The sequence below is a fragment of the Lithobates pipiens genome, unplaced genomic scaffold (assembly GCF_037356315.1).
Source record: "Lithobates pipiens isolate NorthernLeopardFrog02 unplaced genomic scaffold, aLitPip1_a1.2 Scaffold_16, whole genome shotgun sequence".
Taxonomy (NCBI): domain Eukaryota; kingdom Metazoa; phylum Chordata; class Amphibia; order Anura; family Ranidae; genus Lithobates; species Lithobates pipiens.
Window position 1 is genome coordinate 4,901,147 of NW_027507748.1, and position 13,753 is coordinate 4,914,899.

The window sequence follows — 13,753 nt, forward strand, 5'->3', positions numbered from 1 at the left end:
GCAAGGGGGGTCAAGTGCCCCCCCCCCCCCCCCGGGATCAGGGATTGGATCTTAAATTCTGCACAGTTGTGTCGCTATCAGGGTGCAGGCAGCCCACACCTGGGTGCCATCCATCAGTGGGGCGACACCATTAAGGGGCTGTCAAGTGTAGTGTGACTTCTGGCTCTTTTCCCTGCTCAGTCCAGCAGAGAACTCAGTGGCGCTGTGAAAGGTGAGCTGTGGGCTATCAGAGGTTTCTCCCACTCACCCTCCCTTTGTCTTGTCAGGGTGAAGAGATTGCGGCACTCATCAGGTTCCCCGCCCAGCTTCCTGCCTGCTCTTTTCCTTCCCTATTGGCCATAACTGAGGGCCAATCAAAGGAGACTAGGAGAGGAGAGCATCATGGGACATGTAGCCCCAAAGATTGGCGGCCCCATTTTCCACAGGTAGGAGGCTACAGCTTGATCAAGAGAGAGATTGAGAGACTACAGGGAGAGAGTGCTACAGGATCAAGAATGAGGAGTGTGCTAGACAGAAATCAGAGGGAGAGCCATGCTGCTCAGCACCACCAGAGGGAGAGCCATGCTGCCCAACACCACCAGAGGGAGAGCCACGCTGCCCAATGCCACCAGAGGGAGAGCCACGCTGCCCAGCGCCGCCAGAGGGAGAGCCACGCTGCCCAGCGCCACCAGAGGGAGAGCCACGCTGCCCAGCCCCCGCCAGAGGGAGAGCCACGCTACCCAGCACCACCAGAGGGAGAGCCATGCTGTCAGCGCCACCAGAGGGAAAGCCACACTGCCAGCACCACCAGAGGGGGAGCCGCGCTGCCAGCGCCACCAGAGGAGAGCCACGCTGCCAGCGCCACCAGAGGGAGAGCCACGCTGCCCAGCACTACCAGAGAGAGCCACGCTGCCCAGCACCACCAGAGAGAGAAAGTCTGAGCCACTGCTAGGGTACAGACATGCTACACTACTGACCAGAGTTGCCCCCGGGGAACCCAGAGTGAGCGATTGTCCAGCCGGAGGGATCACTGCTGTAGTTTTGCTGGGTCTGTTAAGAGGGCCTGTTGGCCATTATCCATTACTTATCCTAGCGACTGTACTATGTCTGCAGTCTCTGACCATGACAATGTGATAATGACATTCTTGAAAAGGGGCGGTGCATAGGTTGCCCTAAAATTATGCCCCCCCCCCTGAAAAAAGTTCTGTGGACGCCCATGGCCTTCTCCATCCATGGGTGTTCGTATTTATCAAGTGCCAAAGTTATGGGGTATGTGATTGGCTCTAGCACTGAATACGATTCCCCACACCCCCAAAGGATGTCCTGAGCTCCCATCTATAATTTCTATCATTTTCAAATCTATGACTTTAATAATAACAATAGAGTCCCCCCCAAGGCCACATCTGTAAATATAATGATGCCCATTCAAAAAGGAAGAAAAAAGGGGTTTGGCCGGTTTTTAGAGGCACATTAGGACATTTGCTGTAACATTTCCTGTTTTCTTTGGGCTAAAAAATGTCAGAAGTCATGTGAGGTTTCCTGATTTCATTTGATCTTTTTGAAGCCCTTTTAAACCAATCAACATAAACATCACAAACAGAAACCTAATCATGAGAAAAAGAATTCAACTTGAAAAGGTAACAAAGTAAATTATGTAATAATGAAATACGGTAAAACATTCGCACATGGTCTAATGTCGGCTGTTTTGGATATCTTCTTATCATAGCACAAAAATATATCTCATTACAATACATTATTATTTTTTTCCACCAGTTATCACCCACTCCCCACTCCAACCCAATTCCATTGATGACCTTACCCAATCCCCAGCCCCATCCCACCCCCAGCCTTATCCCACTCCCAGCCTTATCCCACCCCCAGCCTTATCCCACCCCCAGCCTTATCCCACCCCCAGCCTTATCCCACCCCCAGCCTTATCACACTCCCAGCCTTATCCCACTCCCAGCCTTATCCCACCCCCAGCCTTATCCCATCCCCAGCCTTATCCCATCCCCAGCCTTATCCCATCCCCAGCCTTATCCCTTCCCCAGTCTTATCCCTTCCCCAGTCTTATCCCATCCCCAGCCTTATCCCATCCCCAGCCTTATCCCATCCCCAGACTTATCTCGTCCCCAGCCCCACCCATTCCCAACCTCACACCATTCCCAGCCTCAGTCCTTTCTCAACCAAACCTCATTCTCAGCCTCACTCCATGCCCAACCACACCACCATTCTCAACCCCACTCCATTCCCAGCATCACTCCTTTTCCAACCCCACCCCATTCCCAGTCTCACCCCATTCTTAGCCTAAGCCCATTCTCAACCAAACCTCATTCTCAACCTCACTCCATTCCTAATCTAGTCCAATTCCCGACCTCACCCAGCTCCCAACCTAACCTAATTACCAGTCTCTCCCTGTTCCCAACTTCAGACCATTCCCAACCTAATCCCATCTCCAACCTCCCCCAATTTACAAGATAACCCTATTCCCAAGATAACCCTAATCAGAGCCTCACCCTATTTCCAGCCTACTTCCATTTGCAGCACAACCCAATATTAAGCCTATTCCCATTTGCAGCCTAACCCCATTTCCAGCCTTATCCCATTCTTAGCCTAATCCCCTTCCAGCCTAATCCTTTTTGCAGCTTAACCCCCCCCCCCTCCCGCCCCACCAAACTTACTCTATTCTCCAAGGTCCTTGATCCATAATCTAGCCCCTTGTACCTCAGCCTGCATTCAATGTCCTCCTGAAGCAGAACTGAGGGGCTAAGTGACTAGATATTTACATCAGAGCAACCATGTCAGTGCTGATTGTAGGCTGAGTGAAGCCAAGTGTTCCTGAACCCGCAGTGTTACATAACACAATTCCTGGTCCCAGTGCCGGGACAAGGTCATCCAGAGCCCAGGGCAAACATGCCAAACTGCACCCCCGCCCTCAAGGTGTATGAGCATTATGCGCCATCAAACCCCCCCCCCCCCAAAAAAAAAACTGAGCACTAATCTTTTTCAACCCCACAGCATAAATACCCCCTCCTCCCAGTGCAAATCTGTTCCCCTGCTGAATTCCCCCCTCCCAGCACAAATCTTACCCCCCATCCCCCAAATCCCCCAATTCAAGTGCCCCCCCCAAAAAAAATCACTCCTCTTAGCACAAATTATCTACCCCTAAGATTACCCCTCCCAATAACCCCACTGGAAATCCCCCCTTCCAGCACAAAGCGCCCCAATCATCCCTCCAAGCACAAATCTTCTTCCCCCCAGTACTTCTCCCCCTAAATTTTAGCATACCCCCCAAATTTCCCCTCCTAGAACAATACTTACTCCCTGCTGCCCCCCAAATCCCCCTTTCCAACACAAATCCCCTCCTCCCTATTTCCTTGTGTTGCCCCCCCACCTCACATGATACCACAGTGCCCAGGGCAGCCGCCCCTCCTGCCCACCCCTTATCCTGGCCCTGCCTGGTCCCCCCGCAGTGTGGGTGCCGGATATACTCTTCGGACCTGGGAACTGGGGTGTTGGGTTATAGGGGACAATGTATAAAATTTGGAAATGTGTGCACAACATAGAAGGAATTTTTTCTCACGGTGGTGACTTTTTTTTAAACATTTTTTTATGACATTTTTCATTTTTTTGATTGTTAGTTTTCTCTGTCACCACCAATCCTTCATCTTCACTTCCTCGTTCAGACTTCCCAAGTCAGCCAATGAATAGCGTAGTGAAATGGTAAGTTATTATATTCCTGCTTGTGATAAATAATAGAAAGAGTGACAGAGCGGCTGTGAGATGATTCGCCCAGGACTGGCCTCACCTGTGTGATAAGCATCTTCTATTCTCTCTTTGGCTCCTGGCCTGTATACTACATATGAATCTATCATATCATGGCAGAGCCAGCATATTATCCTGGGTCAGAGAGAGGTCGCTGTCATAAAGAACCAGTATACAGTCCTGGGTCAAAGAGGGGCCGCTGTCATAAAGAACCTGTAAACAGTCCTGGGTAAGAGAGGAACCACTGTCATAAAGAACCAGTATACAGTCCTGGGCCAGAGAGGGGTTGCTGTCATAAAGAACCAGTATACAGTCCTGGGCCAGAGAGGGGTTGCTGTCATAAAGAACCAGTATACAGTCCTGGGTCAGGGAGGGACGGCTGTCATAAAGAACCAGTATACAGCCCTGGGTCAGAGAGGGACCACTGTCATAAAGAACTAGCATACAGTCCAGAGTCAGAGGGGGGTGATGTTATGGAGAACCAGTATACAGTCTGGGGTCAGAGAGGGACAGTTGTCATGGAGTACCAGTATACAGTCCTGAGACAGAGAATTGGTGCAGACATGGAGTCAGTGCCGGGACAGGGTCATCCAGTGCCCAGAGCAAGGATGCAGAATTGCGCCCCCCCTCCTCCACTATTACTATATGCTGTAGCATGGGTGCACCATTCTGCATCCATTATTTACCCCTTTGCTTCACTGTGCCCAGGGCAGCTGCCCCCTCCTGCCCACCCCCTGTCCTGGCCCTGCATCGAGGACTAGTATACAGTCCAGCAGCTGATAGGCTGCTGTCACGGAGAACCAGCATACAGTCTGGAGTCAAACAGGGATTGCTGTAATGGAGTACTAGAGAGGGGCAAGTGTCACTGAGAAACAGTATACAGTCTGGAGTCAGAGAAGGGCAGTTGTCACGGAGAACCAGTATACAGCACAGAGTCAGAGAGGGGCAGTTGTCATGGAGAACCAGTATACAGTCCGAAGTCAAAGAGGGGCAGTTGTCATGAAGAACCAGTATACAGTCCAGAGTCAGAGAGGGGCAGTTGTCATGGAGAACCAGTATCCAGTCCAGAGTCAGAGAGGGGCAGTTGTCATGAAGAACCAGTATACAGCACAGAGTCAGAGAGGGGCAGTTGTCATGGAGAAACAGTATACAGTCCAGAGTCAGAGAGGGGCAGTTGTCATGGAGAACCAGTATACAGTCCAGAGTCAGAGAGGGGCAGTTGTCATGGAGAAACAGTATACAGTCCAGAGTCAGAGAGGGGCAGTTGTCATGGAGAACCAGTATACAGTCCAGAGTCAAAGAGGGGCCACTGTCATGGGTTGACGCTGCTTCTCACACAGGTAGATTAATTATGACAAGTCCTTAGATTGGGTGGTGCTCTGGAGAAGAGTGGATGGTCTATTCCACAAGCGGGGGCACATCAGGGAACTCTGGCAGGTTGTTCTCAGGAGGGGGGAAATTGTTGTCCATGTCCTGGGCATCCTGGGTGGCCTCAGAAGTACAGTTCTCCAAATCTGCGAAAGATGGACACCAAATTATAGAGAAAAAGAAAAGCTTGACACAGAGAGGAACAACAACAAAAAAAATAAATCAGAGTGACAGTGGGAGAAAAATCATTTCAGACATTAGAAGAATAAAACCAACAAGGGGTCATGTGTAGAGTACAGCAGGATACCAGATATTTCATGAACCTAAACTGAGGTGCAGTACAAAGTTGTGTACAACAAGGTGAAATTCAACGCACCTATCTTATGAGGAGACCTCAAATATTTAATTGAACTGTGGCATCCCATTCCCAACTTAACCCTTCTCATTAAAATGTGGAACCCCAAGCTCAACCCAGTCCCATACTTCTGAAATGTTGCAGCCCATTTCCACCCTAACCATGTGACACCCTATTCCTACCCCCTAATTCTGTTCCATTAAATTGTAGTAAACTATTTCCAGTCTAATCACATTCCAAACCTAATTACATTCCACTAAAATGTGGCACCCAATTTGAAACCTAATCCCACTCTGAACCTAAACCTATTCCATTAAAATGTGGCATCCTATTCCAAGTCTAATCATATTCCCAATCTAATTTCAGTCCATGAAAATGGGTCACCCCATTCCCAGCCATATCATTCTATTGATATATGGTACTCTATTCTCAACCTCATCACATTCCACTCAAAACTGGCACCCTGTCCCCAGCCTATTCTGTTTCCATTACAACGTGGCACCCCGTTCCTAGCCTATTATCATTCTAATAACATTCCAAACCTAATCCCATTCCATTGAAATATGGCACCCAACTCTGAACCTCATCCTATTCCATTGAAATTTGACAATCCATTCCAAATTCCCAATCTAATCCCATTCCAAAGATAACTTTATTCAATTGAAATATGGCACTCCATTCCCAACCTAATCTGGCTCCATCTGGAATGTGGCACCCTGTTAACAGTTAACTCAATTTCCATTAAAATGTAGCACCTCATTCCCAGTCTAATCCCATTCCCAAATTACCCTGTTCCACTGAAATGCGGCATCCCATGCCCAACCTAATCCCATCCTGCTGAAATGTGCACACCCATTCTCATCCAACTACTTTTCATTATTATGTGATATCCATTGCCAATCTAATCCCATTTCCATCCTAATCATGTGGGCACCCTAATCCCAACCTAATCCTCTTCTACTGAAATGCGGGCTTCCCATCCCCAAACTATTCCTTTTTCACTGAAATGTGGGTTTCTCATTCCAAACCTAATCCTCTTCCACTGGAATGTGGGCTTCCCATTTCCAACTTAATCCTCTTTCATTGAAATGTGGACTTTCCATTCCCCACCTGATCCTCTTCCACTGAAATGTGGGCTTCCCATTCCCAACCTAATCCTCTTCCATTGAAATGTGAACTTCCCATTCCCAACTTCATCCCCTTTCACTGAGATGTGGACTTCCCATTGCCAACCAAATTCTCTTCCATTGAAATGTGGGCTTACCGTTCCCAACCTAATCATCTTCCATTGAAATGTGGGCTTACCATTCCCAACCTCATCCTCTTACACTGAAATGTGGATTTCCCATTCCCAACCTAATCCTCTTCCACTGAAATGTGGGCTTCCCATTCCTAACCTCATCCTCTTCCACTGAAATGTGAACTTCCCATTCCCAACTTCATGCGCTTCCACGGAGATGTGGGCTTCTCATTCCCAACTTAATGCTCTTCCACTGAAATGTGAGCTTCCCATTCCCAACCTAATCCTCTTCCACTGAAATGTGAGCTTCCCATTCCCAACTTAATCCTCTTCTACTGAAATGTGGGCTTCCCATTTCCAACCTAATCCTCTTCCACTGAAATGTGGGCTTCCCATTTCCAGCCTAATCATCTTCCACTGAAATGTGGGCTTCCCATTCCCAACCTCATCCTCTTCCACTGAAATGTGAACTTCCCATTCCCAACTTCATGCGCTTCCACGGAGATGTGGGCTTCTCATTCCCAACTTAATCCTCTTCCACTGAAATGTGGGCTTCCCATTTCCAACCTAATCATCTTCCACTGAAATGTGGGCTTCCCATTCCCAACCTCATCCTCTTCCACTGAAATGTGAACTTCCCATTCCCAACGTCACCCCCTTCCACTGAAATGTGGGCTTCCCATTCCCAACCTAATACTCTTCCACAGAAATGTGGGCTTCCAATTCCCAACCTCATCCTCTTCCATTGAAATGTGGGCTACCCGTTCCCTACCTAATCATCTTCTATTAAAATGCAGTACCCCATACCCATCCTAATCCCTTTCCAAGTAAATCTGTCAGGGGGGAATGTCTGTGGTAAAGGGAAGGAGGAAAGACTGAATCGCCCAAAAATTTCTCACCGCAGATCCCGTTGTCATTGGTAGTCAGAGGCTCGCTTTTTCCGGAGTCTCCAGGAAGAGTCACGCTGCATTCTGCTGTCAAATTCTGTGTCAGAGCTTCCAGTTCCATTTCCTTCATCACTGGAAGAACGGAGATTAATGTACATGATGGGGAATGATACAATGTAACACTATGACGTCACTGGAAGAACGGAGATTAATGTACATGATGGGGAATGATACAATGTAACACTATGACATCACTGAAAGAACAGAGATTAATGTACATGATGGGGAATGATACAATGTAACACTATGACATCACTGGAAGAACAGAGATTAATGTACATGACGTAGAATGATACAATGTAACACTATGACATGACTGGAAGAACGGAGATTAATGTACATGATGGGAATGATACAATGTAACACTATGACATCACTGGAAGAACAGAGATTAATGTACATGACGTAGAATGATACAATGTAACACTATGACATGACTGGAAGAACGGAGATTAATGTACATGATGGGAATGATACAATGTAACACTATGACATGACTGGAAGAACGGAGATTAATGTACATGATGGGAATGATACAATGTAACACTATGACATCACTGGAAGAACGGAGATTAATGTACATGATGGGAATGATACAATGTAACACTATGACATCACTGGAAGAACGGAGATTAATGTACATGACGGGAATGATACAATGTAACACTATGACATCACTGGAAGAACGGAGATTAATGTACATGATGGGAATGATACAATGTAACACTATGCCATCACTGGAAGAACGGAGATTAATGTACATGATGGGAATGATACAATGTAACACTATGCCATCACTGGAAGAACGGAGATTAATGTACATGATGGGGAATGATACAATGCAACACTGTGACATCACTGGAAGAACAGAGATTAATGTACATGACGTGGAATGATACAATGCAACACTATGACATCACTGGAAGAACGGAGATTAATGTACATGACGGGAATTATACAATGTAACACTGTGACATCACTGGAAGAACGGAGATTAATGTACATGACGGGAATGATACAATGCAACACTATGACATCACTGGAAGGACAGAGATTAATGTACATGATGGGGAATGATACAATGTAACACTATGACATCACTGGAAGAAGGGAGATTAATGTACATGATGGGGAATGATACAATGCAACACTATGACATCACTGGAAGGACAGAGATTAATGTACATGATGGGGAATGATACAATGTAACACTATGACATCACTGGAAGGGCAGAGATTCAGACAAATTCACATTAAACCAAACACAGCCCAAAAATAATAATAATAATTTTAATGGTTTAATGTGAATTTGTATGAATAACTTGTTTGTATTGTTTTAATGTTAATTGCATAAAAGATAAAAAACGATCTGATTTAAGGAAGGACAGAGATGAATGTAGATGAATGGGAATGATACAATACAACACCATGACGTCACTGGGAGGAGGGAGATTAATGTGCATGATGGGGAATTTTATTTATTTATTTCAGGTACTTATATAGCACCGTCAATTTACGCAGCACTTTGCATATACATTGCACATTCACATCAGTCTCCGTCCTCAAGGAGCTTACAATCTAAGGTCCCTAACACACATTAATATATACATATACTAGGGCCAATTTACACCGGAGCCAATTAACCTCCCAGCATGTTTTTGGAGTGTGGGAGGAAACCAGAGAACCAGTGACCATCATTGGAAGGATGGAGATTAATGTAGATGATGGAGAATGATACAACTTTACATCATGTCATCACTGGAAGAATTAAAGAGGAAGTAAACCCTGATGGGTGTTACTTCCTCTTTGTTTCTCTGCAAAGGTAAAGCATAATGGGCTAGTATGCATCGTGTAGTAGCCAATTATGTGACACTTACCTGAAGGAGAAGCCCGCGATGTCCCCCTTTTTTTTAATAACCTTGCAATTAATTTCAGGGGGACTCCACACAAAAAAGAAACAAAAAAAAAAGCATGAATTCCCCCTAAAAATCCATACCATTCCAAAATCCATAAATGTCGGCTGCCTGAGCTGTCATCGGGAACATAGAGGGAGTGGCGGAGATCGTGGTGGGCATTTTAAGGGCAGTGATGTCACCATGTCCCTGGGCCCAGTACACACTGGGTTTTCCCGGCCATGTAAGAGAATGGGCCGGGTGACGTTCAGTGGTTGGTGAGGATGTGGCAGCTGCCAGCAGCAACCTCTTCCTTAACACCCATTGACGGCATTGCCCAAATATGGCAGTGTGGGCATATTTAGGCAGTGATGCCCCCGTTGTCTCTGCCCATTGGCTTACGTGACCAGGAATTCCCAGCCATGCAAATGAATGGTCCAAGGACTTCAATGGTTGGAAAAGATGACGTGGCTGCAAGCGACCTCCGCTTCCTTGACAATCATTGACATACTGAAGCTTTCACATTCATCCACGCCCAATGCCCTAAATCATGGGTGCCCAACCTGTGGCCCTCCGCGTGTTATGGAACTACAAGTCCCACGATGCATTGCAAGGCTGACAGTTACAGTTACAAGCATGACCCAACCGCTGGAAGGCCACCCATGTCCTAAATGTTCAGCGCTCAGACATAGAAGCAGCCAGTGTTCAGTCCACAAGTCACTGAGCTCATCCCTACTCCATAGATTCAGTACAGTAATGAAGGTTGTCACCCTAGGAAGGACATATGTTACTGGCAGGATCAATGCTATGAAAATAAAGGGAACAAAAACGAAAAAAAAAAAATGAATGCAGCCACTACCAAAGCAAGGCTGTAAGCTGCAATATATTATGTTTTTGGGTTTAGATAAACATCATTGTACCCAATATAAAGCCCTGAAAAATAAAAATCTTTTAGGTGCAAAGCTTCTGAAAAAGATTAATTATACTGCTGCCCCCTGCTGTACAGTTCTGGTATGGTAACACAGCGCTGTGCCCTGCTGTACAAATATTGTATGGCAAAATAATACTGCCCCCTGGTGTACAGTTCTGGTATAGTAACACACTGCTGTCCCAGGCTATACAATTCTGGTACAGTAAAACAATGCCTTCTGCTGTACAGTTCTAGTATGGTAACAGAATGTTGCCCCCTGCTGTACAGTTCTGGTATGGTAACAGACTGTTGCCCCCGATGTACAGTTCTGGTATGGTAACAGACTGTTGCCCCCTGCTGTACAGTTCATGGTATGGTAACCCACTGCTGCCCCCTGCTGTACAGTTCTAGTATGGTAACACATTGCTGCCCCCTGCTATACAGTTCTGGTATGGTAACACACTGCTGCCCCCTGCTCTACAGTTCTGGCATGGTAACAGACTGTTGCCCCCTGCTGTACAGTTCTGGTATGGTAACACACTGCTGCCCCCTGCTGTACAGTTCTGGTATGGTAACACACCGCTGCCCCCTGCTGTACAGTTTACTGCTGCCCCCTGCTGTACAGTTCTGGTATGGTAACACACCGCTGCCCCCTGCTGTACAGTTCACTGCTGCCCCCTGCTGTACAGTTCTGGTATGGTAACTCACTGCTGCCCCCTGCTGTACAGTTCACTGCTGCCCACTGCTGTACAGTTCTGGTATGGTACCACACCGCTGCCCCCTGCTGTACAGTTCTAGTATGGTAACACACTGCTGCCCCCTGCTGTACAATTCTGGTGTGGTAACACACCGCTGCACCCTGCTGTACAGTTCTAGTATGGTAACACACTGCTGCCCCCTGCTGTACAGTTCTAGCATGGTAACACACTGCTGCCCCCTGCTGTACAGTTCTGGTATGGTAACACACCGCTGCCCCCTGCTGTACAGTTCACTGCTGCCCCAGCACAAAGGACCACATAGAGGAGTTCTTGCTGGAAAAAAACACTTTAAGCAACAGACAGCATGGATTCATGAAAGACAGAAGTTGCCAGACAAACCTGATTTCTTTTTATGAGGTGGTAAGTAAAACCTTGGACAGAGGGGTGATGGTGGACGTGGTATACTTGGACAGAGGGGTGGCGGTGTACGTGGTATACTTGGACAGAGGGGTGGCGGTGGACGTGGTATACTTGGACAGAGGGGTGGCGGTGGATGTGATATACTTAGACAGAGGGGTGGCGGTGTACGTGGTATACTTGGACAGAGGGGTGGCGGTAGACATGGTATACTTGGACAGAGGGGTGGCGGTGTACGTGGTATACTTGGACAGAGGGGTGGCGGTGGACGTGGTATACTTGGACAGAGGGGTGGCGGTGGACGTGGTATACTTGGACAGAGCAGTGGCAGTGGACGTGGTATACTTGGACAGAGGAGTGGCTGTGGACGTGGTATACTTGGACAGAGGGGGTGGCGGTGTACGTGGTATACTTGGACAGAGGGGTGGCGGTGGACGTGGTATACTTGGACAGAGGGGTGGCGGTGGACGTGGTATACTTGGACAGAGCGGTGGCAGTGGACGTGGCATACTTGGACAGAGGAGTGGCTGTGGACGTGGTATACTTGGACAGAGGGGTGGCGGTGGACGTGGTATACTTGGACAGAGGGGTGGCGGTGGATGTGGTATACTTGGACAGAGGGGTGGCTGTGGACGTGGTATACTTGGACAGAGGGGTGGCGGTGGATGTGATATACTTGGACAGAGGGGTGGCTGTGGACGTGGTATACTTGGACAGAGGGGTGGTGGTGGACGTGGTATACTTGGACAGAGGGGTGGCAGTGTACGTGGTATACCTGGACAGAGGGGTGGCGGTGGACGTGGTATACTTGGACAGAGGGGTGGCTGTGGACGTGGTATACTTGGACAGAGGGGTGGCGGTGGACGTGGTATACTTGGATTTTCCACACACACGGCTCATGTGTAAGGTAAAGTCTACAGGTTTGGAAATATCAGTTTGTAAATGGATAGAAAACTGGCTAAAAGACAAAATTCAGAGAGTCGTGGTTAATGACTCTTACTCTGAATGGTCTGAGGTTATCAGTGGTGTACCCCAAGGTTCAGTGCTGGGACCCTTACTTTTTAATATCTTTATAAATGATATTGGGTCTGGGATCAAAAGTAACATTTCCGTCTTTGCAGATGACACCGAGCTATGCAGTGGAATAACGTTCTTATAGGATGTCACAAATTTACAAGCCGACCTCAATGTTCTGTCTAATTGGGTGACTATGTGGCAAATGAGGTTTAATGTTGACACATGTAAAGTTCTGCACTTGGGGGCTAAGAATATGCATCATATATACTAGGGGGAGTACAACTAGGGGAATCCGTGGTGGAGAAGGATCTGGGGGGATCCATAGTGGAGAAGGATCTGGGGGGATCTATAATGGAGAAGGATCTGGGGGATCAATAGTGGAAAAGGATCTGGGGGATCCATAGTGGAGAAGGATCTGGGGGGATCCATGGTGGAGAAGGATCTGGGGGGATCCATAGTGGAGAAGGATCTGGGGGGATCTATAATGGAGAAGGATCTGGGGGATCCATAGTGGAAAAGGATCTGGGGGATCCATAGTGGAGAAGGATCTGGGGGGATCCATAGTGGAAAAGGATCCGGGGGGATCCATAGTGGAGAAGGATCTGGGGGAGTCCATGGTGGAGAAGGATCTGGGGGGATCCATAGTGGAGAAGGATCTGGGGGAGTCCATGGTGGAGAAGGATCTGGGGGGGATCCATAGTGGAGAAGGATCTGGGGGGGATCCATAGTGGAGAAGGATCTGGCGGGATCCATAGTGGAGAAGGATCGGGGGAATCCATAGTGGAGAAGGATCTGGGGGGGATCCATAGTGGAGAAGGATCTGGGGGGATCTATAGTGGAGAAGGATCTGGGGGGATCCATAGTGGAGAAGGATCTGGGGGGGATCCATAGTGGAGAAGGATCTGGGGGGGATCCATAGTGGAGAAGGATCTGGGGGGATCCATAGTGGAGAAGGATCGGGGGAATCCATAGTGGAGAAGGATCTGGGGGGATCCATAGTGGAGAAGGATCTGGGGGGATCCATAGTGGAAAAGGATCCGGGGGGATCCATAGTGGAGAAGGATCTGGGGGAGTCCATGGTGGAGAAGGATCTGGGGGAGTCCATGGTGGAGAAGGATCTGGGGGGGATCCATAGTGGAGAAGGATCTGGGGGGGATCCATAGTG

General features: G+C 47.9%; 1 protein-coding gene across 1 annotated transcript in view; it reads right to left on the bottom strand.

Moving 5' to 3' along the window:
* Window positions 1–1,509: 1,509 nt before the first annotated feature.
* Window positions 1,510–13,753, bottom strand: part of LOC143981554 (uncharacterized) — a 78,506-nt gene continuing 66,262 nt past the window's right edge. Inside the window, exons 5-6 of the mRNA XM_077479499.1 lie at window positions 7,607–7,726; window positions 1,510–5,258 (exon numbers count right to left, since the gene is read on the bottom strand). Of these exons, the coding sequence (XP_077335625.1) occupies window positions 5,143–5,258; window positions 7,607–7,726 (236 nt within the window). The 3' untranslated portion in view covers window positions 1,510–5,142. The remainder of the gene's footprint in view (window positions 5,259–7,606; window positions 7,727–13,753) is intronic.